Raw genomic sequence first — 12,973 nt, forward strand, 5'->3', positions numbered from 1 at the left:
TGACGGGCTAGATAATATGTAATCTTCCTCACTCATTTTAGTTCATCCCGACGTGACTAACTGGGCATTCTCCCCCCAGGTTGGCACATCCACATTCGCCACCTCCCGCAGAATACATCGTCAGAGCAGATCATACACGCCTGAATACTAAATTATCCAACTGGCTTTCTTACTGTTCCTAGTTGCGAAGTACTGCCATTCTTTGGAATGCGTACCAAGCGAGTTTTCTGTCTGTCTGCTAGTTTTCTGTCTGTTCAGTTTCTGGTTACCGAAGCGTGCTCCTCTCCTGTTTTCCGCATTCAGCCTGATCCCTCCATACCTCCCAGACTCTGCTATCTCCTCTCGACCCTTGAATGGAACGGTGACAATAAGGATTTCGCCTCAATCCACACCTGGGTTGCGCTATAGTAGCTTGATATATAAAAGAATAAAGCCTCTCACTACTGGACCCCCTGTTTCTCTGCGTTATTTTTGCTGTTACACCCGAGCTGTCCCTGAGTCGTTAATAGTGCCTCATTGTCAGTGGAGAGGCTTGGGGAACTCTCTCCCCATCGTCTAGCAGTGCAGCTGCCAGTCAGGCATGATCTGGAATGGAAGGTGTCAGGCGCTAGTTTACACATCGTTAGAGAACTATGAACACTTAAGGAGATGATTGTTCGTGGCACTAGCATGCTAAAATGTGTAAATGCTCAGAAATAAGCAAACTGAAGAGACCCCATTCCTTATAGGCTATCTAAATGCAAATAAACATCATGCAGTGCCACTTAAATTGCAGATTGGGTAGAACATTATTGACTTCCAAGTTTTTATTTTTGTCTTTGGAAGTATCTAAAGGCTTGTGTATGTATCCTTCCTAAATGACACAAAACAACACAAGGAGCCTTTAAAATGACAAATTGCTTTCTATTACAGTTACAAACCAGCCCACCCTTGATCTATCTATAACCTTGCACTTGAGAAAAGGTAGCTTTGACGACTACTATCCTTTATTTACCAAAATACGACACAAGTTCATAAGTTTAGGATGTCTCTGACAGTGGGTCCCACATTTGACACATTTCAAAGGGACACAAGACTCTTTGAAAAAAAAATGGGTTTGTGCTGTGCACACAGGTATTCGCTCAGAGAATACTGCTGCCATCCAAATGGTGAGTATGAGTGAATAAGAGTTCACATACTAAGATCTGGGAATTCAACCCAAAATCTGGAATACTTAAGTCTACAACCTGGGTTATTAATAGTGTAAGGGCCCGAAAGTTCCTTAGAAGGATGAACCATGATAAACGAGTAAATTACACCTTTTAAATTCCAAAACTAATAGCGAAACCGTAATCGTCTACCATGGAAACAATCACGTTGAAACAATAGCTACGTGACAGAAATGCGTCTCTAGGCGGGGGATGATTTGCCTTAATCGGACATGTACTCAGACCTTTTGTTGTTGCTCCTATTACGCTTGCAGTAGTGAGACTTCCAACATCTCTTCCCGAAATCGGCGGAACCAATCTGTGTGGAGCGCTGCTGGACGTGCGTGACCCACAGCCCAATCGGCGGTACTGGAGGTTGTTTTGAACCGACGAGGCGACCGACCAATCAGGCCGGTCTCGTCTCGAGCTAGCGCGAGGCTCGGCGCGTGGGTTGAGGAGAGAGAGGGGAAGACGGAGAGAAAAGACTTCAGGGAACTCAACAACACAGGTACGGCCAAACGACCAGGCTTTAAAAATACCTCATGTGCATAAACTGGCACGGCGATTCTGTTTATAGACCCGTGCACTTTTAAACGCCGTGTGTAGATCTATTTTTAGTCTACAGATGATTATTAGCTATTTACGATATTTGTATTTATTGATATAAAAAATGTAGAGAAAATAATGTTTGCAGATATTATGTTAGCATAAACTATATTTTTTTCTAGAAACATGCTGTCTTTCACCTATGTAATCCCGGAATTGTGCAAAAAGCTATAAAATCTATAAATTGTTTTTTTCTATAGTGTGCTTGATCGTTTAAAATGGCTAATCATATAGTGTACTGTTATTTGCACGTATATTATTTTTTCCACTGATTCTGAGTGGTGAAAAGTTTTAAAATGTGTGTTTGATTCCTTACACCCATCGCTGCTGTGCCTTAACACTGACTACGGCTGGCTGTGTCCTATCTGCGAATCACTCTGCCCTTCCAATACAAACAGATTTCGATGCTATCTCTTAATAACGATATGATCTCTGTCGAAAAAGCTTCGTTTTAAATTTCACTCTTTGCTCTCTATTAAGCATCAAAAAGAAAAAATGGTATAACGGCTAGAAACATGGTTTTGCATTTTTTTCTCTTCATAGTGAAATTCTCTCGCTTGCCATGTATTAAAATGGCTGGTGATTTAAACCATTGACAAGAGGCAGTTCCTACACGCAGCAAGGACTCAACATTTTCAGACAGAAATATTTGCTTTGGGAGCTAAAACGCGGATTACTTTCGTTTTCGCCTTGAAACGACTTTCCCTGTTTCTCTGTTTTAGAAATAAAATGGCATTCGGTGGATTACCACCTTTCCGAACTTGACAGATTTGATAGAGGCTCGCGCTGGAAATGGCTGGCGCATAGCCTTTGTTACAAGCGGCGATGCAGCAAGCGACAGCTAGGGCTCCAACTTTACCAAACAGTTCAAAACGTTCAAACACAAAACGACAGCGCACAAACGCATCAGTTTTGAAAAACTACAGCGTTCGATATAGTGAATGAGATTATTTTTTCTGGCCGTAAGGTCTCAAAATGTGTCGAAAACGCCTTTGAAATCTAAGGGGGTGTGTGTGATGCTTTGTTAGCCCCGTACCTTTCAGCTCCCCCTGTAGAGGCCATTTTAATGAATGGGACGCTGGCGCAAACAGCAACGCTTCTCTGCGCTATACACGCCCGCATCTGCGAATCCCGCTATACAGTATATATGGGCACTGGCAGCGGAACGTGTCTGGCTGCGTAAACTGCAGATGGAAACGGAGAAAGTGGCCCGCAAAAATGCGTTAAAGATCGGCAGAAACAAAGATCAGTCTCTCTCACGAGGACGCATTTCACAAAATGGAAGATGAGTAATTCGTGGGGATGACCTTTCAGGTTTTTTTTTTTTCCCCCGCAGAAGCTTGCTATACCGTCGCCTCGTCTCAGCGCCAGACGCGCAGAGAGCGCGTTGAGTAGGGAGGCTGAGTTCGCCGTGCATGCGTCCGACATTGCGATGGAAGTTTGGGGAATGAACAAAAACAACGCAAAGTAACGCGCTAATTATGTTTGGGCGGTGGCGACACAAAAGAACATGGCGGAGATACAAAATATATCCAGTATTTTTGTAGGTATTTATCTTTATGGCACAAATAGCCCTTTAGTAACCGCATAATTACATGCAATGACGATTACCAAAGAGAATGAAATATGAATTATTGTTTTTAATCATTTCTACATTTTTACAGGAAAACTATATTCTTTTTATGATCGTGAACATTATATATATATATATATATATATATATATATATATATATATATATATATATATATATATATATATATATATATATATTGTTCACGATCATATAAAGAATATAGTTTTAGAATTAGTGTTTTGTTTAATAAAAAAATATTTTTAGGAGTTTCCCGTATAGGGCCTTCAGCTACAATCACTCATTAACAATCGGTTCACATCCCTCATGCAATAAGGGAGGGTCTTCTGGCTCATTCTTCTGCAAATTGAGCTTTGGTCCTGGCAAGCACCACCTCAACAGAGAATTTTAATAGGATCTCCTTTCTTATCAGTGTACTGCTTCTTCAGCTTTTAAAACATGGATACAAGTGTATTTTGTATCTGTGGATGTTCCTCTGATGTATAAAGTCACTGTTTACACCCTCTAGATAAGAAGGCGTAATCAGTAAAGACGTGTGGACACCAGCATCCTGCTTCTGACTAGAATGGCTAAAGGGGACCCCAGGAAGCCAAAGGGCAAGATGTCCGCTTATGCGTACTTTGTGCAGATGTGTCGTGAAGAGCACAAGATGAAGAGCCCTGGGATTCCTGTTAACTTTGCTGAATTCTCCAAAAAGTGCTCTGGGCGATGGAAGGTTAGATCTTCTTATTTTTCATTATTGCTTTAGTTAACTTTTTAGATGTGGATGTAAATATTTTATTTCATAGATAGATGTTTTGGTACTGGTATGTCCAGCCAAATGTGAGACAGTGTACTTTATCTGAGCATTCTTGCTTTGGTATGTACAATACAATTTATGTGTTGTTTGATTATTTATAGTATAGGCAGATTCTTTCAGCTTTCTTTCGGTAGGCGCTGTCAGGGAAAGAGAAATCCCGGTTTGAAGACATGGCCAAGCAGGACAAATTACGGTATGATCAGGAGATGATGCACTACATGCCTGGCAAGCGAGGCAAAAAGAAGGACCCCAATGCACCCAAGAGACCACTGTGAGTATAACAGGACGATTAGCACAAAACAGATGACCTGCATTACCTGGATTTGTCCCATAGTGAACTGTGTAGCTTATTGCAGTTTTGTTTAAATAAGCAGCCATGCCACTGCATTTTGTACATACAGTCTTGCCAGATTTCAATTAGTAATAAATCGATTGTCTTTTCAAATTTCATAGGTCTGGCTTCTTCATCTTTTGCTCGGAGCATCGTCCCAAAATCAAGGCCCAGTATCCTAATTTGGGTATTGGAGAAGTAGCCAAGAAACTCGGGGAGATGTGGAACAGCCTCACAGATGCCAATAAACAGCCTTATCTGATGAAAGCCAACAAGTTAAAGGATAAATACCAACAGGTAACATCTGACGCTTCTGTACTCTCCTAGACAAAAGTAAAGGCTGTCCGTCTTTATTGAAGAGGTGGTTACGAGGTACCAGCAGTGGCTGTCTTCTCGCACTAAAGTACTCGGTAATTGAAGCAGAGTTGCATTTTCTGTTTACAGGACATTGCTGATTACAAGTCAAAGGGCAAAGCTGGAGACATGGTCATGGGTATGAGCATGGGTACAGGTATGGGCATGGGCATGATGGGAGTGGCCCCTAAACCAATGATGAAGAGCAGCATGGATGAAGAGGACGATGATGACGAAGACGACGACGACGACGACGAAGAGGATGAAGAGGAGGACGATGAATAGGCTTCATTTTTTAGTGTTTAAGCTATTATCATTGTTATTATAACTATTATTATTATTGAATTTTCTATCTGGTTGGAGTGCGGCGGGAACACACTGGTGGTCTGTGGTGCAACACTTTATTATTTTGAATGGTTAAATGGTTTGTGATGTTGCTGAGGAAAGGACAAATACTGTGAGTGAGAACTTAACAGATGCAGCTTCCTACCTCCTACCATTTTTGCACGTTTGTGTGTGTGTGTGTTTGTTTGTGTGTGTGTGTGTGTGTGTGTCACAGTGACAGCCCAGTGTCTTCCTGACCTCCCTTCGCTTCCATTGATTAGCTATATCAAACCATTTAAACAAGTGGTAGCACCGCTGCATATAAACGCATTATGAATTTTTCTCATATCATTTCATGCATTATGAATTTTTGTTTTATTTCATGGGTATGTAACTGTAACTGTACGAGTCACTAGATTTTGATTTGTTATTATTGCTCAGTGTTGTGTGTATCAAATTGTCATTGGTGCCTCCGTGCTGCACCCGTATTAGGACAAGTCATGCAGATCTCGGTCCCCGTTAGACGTTCCCCTTTTGTGATGACCTACACCCAGTGTTCTCCGGCACTAAGCGTAACCATTACTTGAGAAACTGTGAAATGGGTCTTGGGTCCATGCAAAAGGATGACTTCTGTTAACACACAGCTGTCCTGATGCAGGCTGGGAAATATTTGGAAAGTGCTCTTTGACACACTATATTAACAGTTAGTTCATGCCCAAGCCCGCTTGGGTTATGAGCACGGGATGATTTTATTTAGGAGTTTTGTGTTTCTTGTCTAAGTGCATTTTTAATATTAACTGTTAACTGCGTTCTCTTGAACTGAAGGTGAGGACAAGTGCAACTGTTGACGATAAATCTGTACTTATATCTGTATCTAAGATTTTCTTTTTATATGTTTAGAATGCTACATTTGAAATTAAACAGACTCCATTTTTTTATAATCACGTGTTTTTTCCTGTATTCTTGTTAAACAATCAAATAACTAAGAGGGCATAAACAATTGTCTAGATCTGATGCAAGATACTGCAATTATGTAATAATTTTGCTGGCTGATTATATTGGCTGGTACTGATTATACTGGCAGGTGTGAAGTACAACAATAATATGTGTTCATGATCATGAAAAGATTTAGAATTACATCTTGTCAAACACAAACTGCATGCAAGCTGCTACAGTTTTCTGTCCATGATGAAAGAAATCCTATTGTTATACCAGCAAGTGTCCTTGTACCACTGCTATTACTCTCAATAGGAGGGCGGGCCAAGCAGTTGAAGGCATGGTGGGAATATTTAGCTAATTGTAAGTCTGCTTCAGTATATCAAGGGTTCATGGCCAAGGCGACATTTAAGTATCTTATCTATTTAAACCACTGAAGTCCATTTTAAGGAGTCCTTAGATTATCTCTGTGCTATTTTTGTCTTCCTGTTGTCTGGAACTTGTGTCTGAGTGTGTTCTGAAGATCTAAATGAGAGGGAAGTATTCTAGTTTATTTAGAGAGGGACTCTATGGAGATTTGAAAGTCAGCATTATCTTGTCTTAAGTGACTCAAAGCATCTTCTTAAATCACAGATTTTTGCAGTAAAGAAAAAACATGAAAAGTTTAAGAAGGAAAGATTTTACTTTCAATTTCATTGGAACTTGTCTCTCTAATATGCTGCAGCTGATGGTTTACTGAGTTTTGCTTGTTTAAAAATTTCTTTATACAGAATAGTGCATTACTGGTCACCTTTGCTTTGCTACATAGGAGATTTCCTGGGCCTACCATATATAAAAGTCAACGTGAACAATGTTGTCATTCAGACTAAAAAAACAAGATGTGTAGAGCTGAACAAGATTGCATTTCTCCACCTCTGATGTGCAAATATAACATAAAGGCAAGTGCACATAAGATAACAGGTCGATATCTTAGGAAGCATGGACAGACATAAAATATTAGTATAGGAAAAATATAGAAAAATACTGTACGTTGTATAGAAAATATTGCATGTAGATCACAGTTGTGGCATTGCACAGTGCAACAGGAAGTGCAAACTTGACACTTGAATAATGATAAAGTGCTCAAGTGATGAGGAACACTGAATTATTGCACAAAAAATAGATGCATTTCCAAAGATATGAGTTCCAGTAAATGTGTCCGTTCAGTCTGTGTGTATGTTCAGGAGTACAACAGTCTTAATAGGACAGTGTGTTGTGTGTTGCTTGAGGGATTTGAGGAGTCTGATGCCCTGTGGAGGAAGATATGAGCTTTGAGTATATGTGCTTAGACAGTCTATGTGTGTGATCAGAACAGTCTGTGTGTGTGTTAGAGAATTTTTAATATTCAAAAGCACACATCCATGTCTGAGAAATTAAGCCTTTCAGGACTGTGTTATTAAATAAACAGTGCAATGCAATCTTTTTCCTGTCTTTTTTCCTTTTTTTGTACAACATTTTAGTATTTTACAATGCATTTATCATTAATCCTTTGTTAGCCTCTTGAAAATTTCTGAATACAATAGTCAAGTCTTGAACTTTATATTTTCTAATGTTTGACTTACACCAGTGTGATCATACTCCACATAGGTCATCCTGAACTAATCACATAAGTGTGATTGTACTCCACAAATGTTTAATATACCTCTCTGACACTACTAAGTGGAAACTGACAACTGTTTGACAAAGATGTATTTACATGAAAGAATGAAAATTAATTATGCATACAGTAGTGTCTTTCCCAGGTTTAGAGATTCATAAATAGTTGCACATCATCGAATTTAGTTTGCAAGGGTTAGAGAGTTCATGTTTTGGCTGAAGAATCCTTAGTGAAATATCCATTCACAGTGTATCTTATAGGCAAGGATATCTCACACTGATCAGGGCTCTAAAGATGTGCACACATATCAGGCCACTCTGTATATATCTGGCACCCAAATCAGGACTCTCTGTGTGAATAATTAAATCTCTCTTGAGCTGTGTCTAATGACTGGGCACCGTGAGCATCAGACTTTTGTGCCCATTCAGCCTTTAGAGTTTCCAACAACCAGCTGTCATGCCTTCTGCATGGACTCAGTCCACTGCAAACTACACTACCCACAAGCCTCCTGTCCATTCCAAATCCCCAGATTATTAGTTTCACCTGTGTCTTGTTTTCCTTAATGTGATTCACTATATAAGCCCCATTTGTTCAGTTTGTCATTGTGAAGTCTCATTTGTCTGACTTACATCTCTGAGATATTGTATTTTATATTTTGCTTATGTTCATCTCTGCCTGTATTCTGGATTAACTGTCAGATTTGTTTGCTCATCTACTGCTCACTGGATTCTACCACTGCCTGTGTACTGACAATTTTTTTAGATTGCCCCTTTTCATTATTAAATGTCTTCCTGCATTCGACTCTGTCTTTGCTCGCCAAACCTGACAGAAGTCTTTGCCACATATGGAGTCAGCAGATACGGGATCGTTACCAGATGTCTCGTCTGCTCATGGTCCGTTGCTAAGTCAACATAATCAGTGACTGGAGTCTTTAGGTAACGCAGTGGACGAACCCACCTGACAAACGCAACACCTTGCTGCCTCGGTGCCGTGCGTGACTGCGCTGACGCATCGTCTGGCGACTTGGACCTCCAGTGAGGTGGGAGCTCCTGCCGTTGCGACTTTCCCTCCACCTACTACTATCATTTCTTCCTTTTTGTCCTTCATTTCTGTCCTTGCACTGCCAGACAAATATAATGGGGATCCAGCTGACTTCCACCTCGATGCTCACAGTGCTTTTGCCCATTAGCCTCCACGCACAGACTCTGTTGGAGAGCATTGGAATGGCATCAGAGATTTGTGCCCATTCAGCCTTTCCAACAGCCAGCTGTCATGCCTTCTGCACGGCAGCTGGACTGATGGTCATGAGATCACCAGAGACTATAATCTTTTCACGGATCAGTTTTGGGCTGTCTTTGAACATCTTTTAGAGGGCAAAGCAAATGTGCAGATACAGAGGAATACCGAGACCTAGTGGAGGTTTTCAGTAAGGGGAGGGCAGCCGAGCTACCGCCACACCACCCTTATGACTGTTCGATACTCTTCAACAGATCTGGTGGAGGGAGGTGTACCTCCTCGAGTATGCCCATACCCCCTGTTGGCACGTTCATTTAAATCTCAAGCAGCGACAGGAATTTTTTTTTATTTCTAAGAAAGAGGATGCACTATGTCCATGCATTGATTATCATGGTCTCAGTGATGTCTTGACCCGCTGCCACGTTTCCTTTTGCCTTGGAACAAATGAGAGGGGCCCAGATCTTTTACTATGCTGGATCTGAGGAGTGCCTTTAACTTGGTCTGGATAAAGGAAGGGGATGAATGGAAGACTTTGTTACTAATTCTGGACACTGAGTACCGGGTTATGCCTTATGGCCTCACTAAAGCCCCTTCTGTGTTTCAGGCATTCATCAATGACGTACTGAGGGACATGATTGGAAGATTTGTGGTCGCCTACATAGATGACATTTTGGCTTACTCCCCCTCTCCCCTGAAGCATGTGAGAATGTTCATATGAGAACAATTCTACAAAGGTTACTAGAGAATAATCTGTATGCAAAACAGGAAAATGTGGCTTCCATCTACAGAAAACATCCTTCCTAGGTTATATAATCAGCAATACCAGGGTCACCATGGAGGATAAGAAGGTAGACACTATAATGAATTGGCCACTCCCACAGACTCCTAAAGCACTTCAAAGGTTCTTGGGCTTTGGAAACTTTTACAGCCGATTTATATGCGATTTCTGTGCCATCACTACACCTCTCACTTCCATGTTAAAAGGAAAACCTAAGTACTTCAGTGGAACCCATGAGCGGAGCAGGCTTTTCAGGCTTTAAAGAAAGCCTTCACAGAGACTCCAGTAATGCAGCATCCTGATCCGGAGGAGCCCTTCGTGGTTGAGGTGGACACGGAGACAGGAGTCGGAGCCGTCCTTTCCCAACATATTGGTAAGCCCCCAATACTACATCCCGTCACCTACTATTCTTGCAAGCTCTTGCCAGCAGAGAGGAATTATGATGTGGGGAGCAGGGAACTACTGGCTGTTAAGTCAGCAGTAGAGGAATGGAGACATTGGTTAGAGGGGGCCAAACAGCCACTGGTGGTATAGATGGACAAAAAGAACCTTGAATACATCAAGCAGGCAAAGCGCCTTACTCCTCGCCAGGCTTGATGGTCTCTTCTTTAACCGATGTAACTTTCAGATCACGTCCAGACCAGGATCCTGGAATGCCAAGCCTGATGTCCTTTTTGGAATGTATGAAGTGAGTATTTCCGAACTTGTAATTGACCGCTTCCGTATTCTGCCTACTGAGTTCATTATAGGTGCTGTGCAATGGGACTTTGAAGAGTTAAGAGGTAAGATGTGTAACACCTCCATTCCACCATCCTGTCCTGAGAAGAAACTTTACGTGTGACCTGCTTTTTAGGACAGATTAATCACCTGGGAACACTCTTCACTTGCTGCCGGTCATCCAAGAAATGTTAAGACCCAACAGCTGATTTCACACAAATACTGGTGGAAGTCTGACAATCGCATGCATAACTTCATCTCTTCCTGTTCGGACTGTGCACACCTAAGGACCCCACGGATGCTACCTGCTGGTACGCTTCAGCATCACCAGCTGTAGTCCAGTGGATGTGGCGGAGTGAACAGGTCTGGGAAAATATCCCTCAGCACATGCAACAGGCCAAAAGACCATTTCAGCGGCATGCAGACTGCCCTGGGACACCACCTCCTACCTTCATGCCTGGAGACAGAGTATGGCTGTTTACTAGAGATCTACAACTAAAGCGTTGTGGTAAATTAAAGCCATGCTATCTGGGTCCCTTCTTAATTCAGAAGAAGATCAATGATGTAACCTAGTGTTTGAAATGACCTAGTACTTATGCATATCTCCATCATTCGATGTCTCACTCCTGAAACCCTTGTCTAGTCCCATTAACGATGACACTACCTTGCCTCTGGATATAGGGGGTTCTCCTGAATATACAATCCATGAAATACTGGACTCCAGAAGGAGCAATGAGCATCAGTATATCATCGATTGGGAGGGGTTCGGTCCTGAGGAGGGATGTATTGGATTCCACAGCACGCACCGGGATAGACCTGCTCCTTATCCCAGAAGTCGTCCTCGTGGCCGTTTGGCGTTGTCAGCTGACTCTGGCTCCTGGGGGGGGGGGGAATTTTTGGATTTCCCCTTTTTATAATTAAATATGTCTTCCTGCATTCGACTCTGTCTCTGCTCGCCAAACATGACACCACCATGGCATTCACTGGAAAGTCTATCAGTTACATTTATGGTGCAGGTGGAAATAACGTCTTTAGTTCTTTTCTAAGCGACAACTTCGATAGCAATGGTTATAATATGGTTATAATGGTTGTTATTCGTGGTTATAATAACCTATTTTTAAGTCTCTAGCTTCGTGTAATATAAAAAAGCTGTTTATTTATCTTTATTCATATTTTAAATAGAGCCGAGTTATTTACTGACGTCTCTTAACTCTGAGTTAGTTGCTGACATCTTTTGCAACACCCAAGTACACGCAAGTACATCTAAGTACAATTTAGATTTGACGCATTCGTTCATCTTTAAAGAGGTAATTTCTAAAAATGTACTAATGGAAAACTACTGAGCCCTCGTACAGCTGAACATAATATTAATTTCAAGAAACATTAATTTGTGATTTGTATGTGGTAAATGGCTGTTGTGGGCATAATCACGATACGGGCAAAATTAAGTCTATCGATTAAAATACAAATGTGTTATCTACATCACGTCGCTAGATGGCAGAAGACAATGTTTTCGAACTATCAGCAGTCACACAGGCTTATAGGATAGACTTATGTATACAGAAATAGGATGAAATTCGCGTAGCAACAAATAAGAACAGAAACGAACTTTCTTATAGGCATGTAAAATATTGAAATATTGTCAACCTACGGTTGTAGTCAGTGGTAAATGTGATTTTAAAATGTTGCGTATAAAGACTTCTATAAAAAATAGCATATTCGTAGCCTTTCATAGTTAAATTGTATTTGTCATACAACGTCTTCTATTAGACGCGTAGTAAAAAAAAATACTGTATAAAAATATAAAAGTAAAATATAAAAATCCTATTGTTTTAACGAGGCAGCCAACAGGTCTACGCTTATATGAATAGCACAAGGGAAAAAAAAACCTAGAACTGTTCATTGACCATTTTATTGGGACTTCCTGTATTTAATAATCATTCTTGTATGAATACATGCTTTATAAACGCGAGACAAAAAAGCTAACCCGAACTCGCCACTAAGCTTAAAATTGGATAAGCCTACGGCGACAAAATTTTGAATTAATTGCCCCCTATCTATTAGGCTACACTGAACCAAGTATGTTCTCATTGGTGATCCCATCAGCAGGGCGGGTGGATTGAGTGAACACAGTGTGACGCAAACAGATTGTGTTCACCGATTGGCCAGTGCTAATGTCACTCACGCGAAGAGGCCGGACCTGTGAATGCTGTCAGAAGACAGAGGTTTCCGTCTCGGGACTGCGGGAAGTGCCCAGCGAAAGAGGACAAGTCATACTGGACAGCGGAGCCTTGAAAGACAGCCGAATAGGGAGTCGCAGCGCTTTATTCGAAGGGGGCAGTTAATTTATTTAAAAACAAACAAAAAAACATTTTCATTCTAGCATTGCAAAAAGGCCTTCGGATATGGGCGACAAGGCGGGGACCAGGTAAGACCGTTTAAACCCAGGTCGCGAGGTAGGTCTCGAGCCGGCAA

The 12,973-nt window shown here is 41.3% G+C and overlaps 2 protein-coding genes and 1 long non-coding RNA gene across 4 annotated transcripts in view; all 3 read left to right on the top strand.

Moving 5' to 3' along the window:
- The first annotated feature begins 1,527 nt into the window (after window positions 1-1,527).
- Window positions 1,528-6,136, top strand: hmgb3a (high mobility group box 3a). Of its 2 annotated transcripts, none has more exons than XM_027015614.3 (5): window positions 1,528-1,695; window positions 3,896-4,102; window positions 4,321-4,457; window positions 4,640-4,814; window positions 4,962-6,136. In XM_027015614.3, the coding sequence occupies exons 2-5, from the start codon at window positions 3,953-3,955 to the stop codon at window positions 5,154-5,156; spliced, it is 657 nt and encodes a 218-aa protein (XP_026871415.2). In that variant the 5' UTR covers window positions 1,528-1,695; window positions 3,896-3,952; the 3' UTR covers window positions 5,157-6,136. The 2 variants fall into 2 exon arrangements, with proteins under 2 accessions (XP_026871415.2, XP_026871416.2); XM_027015615.3 differs by lacking the exon at window positions 1,528-1,695 and adding an exon at window positions 3,127-3,336.
- Window positions 6,137-9,826: 3,690 nt separating this feature from the next.
- LOC113580821 (uncharacterized) lies at window positions 9,827-11,372 on the top strand. The gene is made up of 4 exons (XR_003411003.2): window positions 9,827-10,154; window positions 10,410-10,469; window positions 10,635-10,966; window positions 11,180-11,372. It is a non-coding gene; the product is annotated as an uncharacterized LOC113580821 (long non-coding RNA).
- A 1,348-nt stretch (window positions 11,373-12,720) lies between these two features.
- Window positions 12,721-12,973, top strand: part of arrb2b (arrestin, beta 2b) — a 36,326-nt gene continuing 36,073 nt past the window's right edge. Inside the window, exon 1 of the mRNA XM_027015568.3 lies at window positions 12,721-12,926. Within this exon, the coding sequence (XP_026871369.1) occupies window positions 12,904-12,926 (23 nt within the window). The 5' untranslated portion in view covers window positions 12,721-12,903. The remainder of the gene's footprint in view (window positions 12,927-12,973) is intronic.

Source organism: Electrophorus electricus, chromosome 13 (assembly GCF_041902795.1).
Source record: "Electrophorus electricus isolate QZ-2024a chromosome 13, ASM4190279v1, whole genome shotgun sequence".
NCBI classification, from domain to species: domain Eukaryota; kingdom Metazoa; phylum Chordata; class Actinopteri; order Gymnotiformes; family Gymnotidae; genus Electrophorus; species Electrophorus electricus.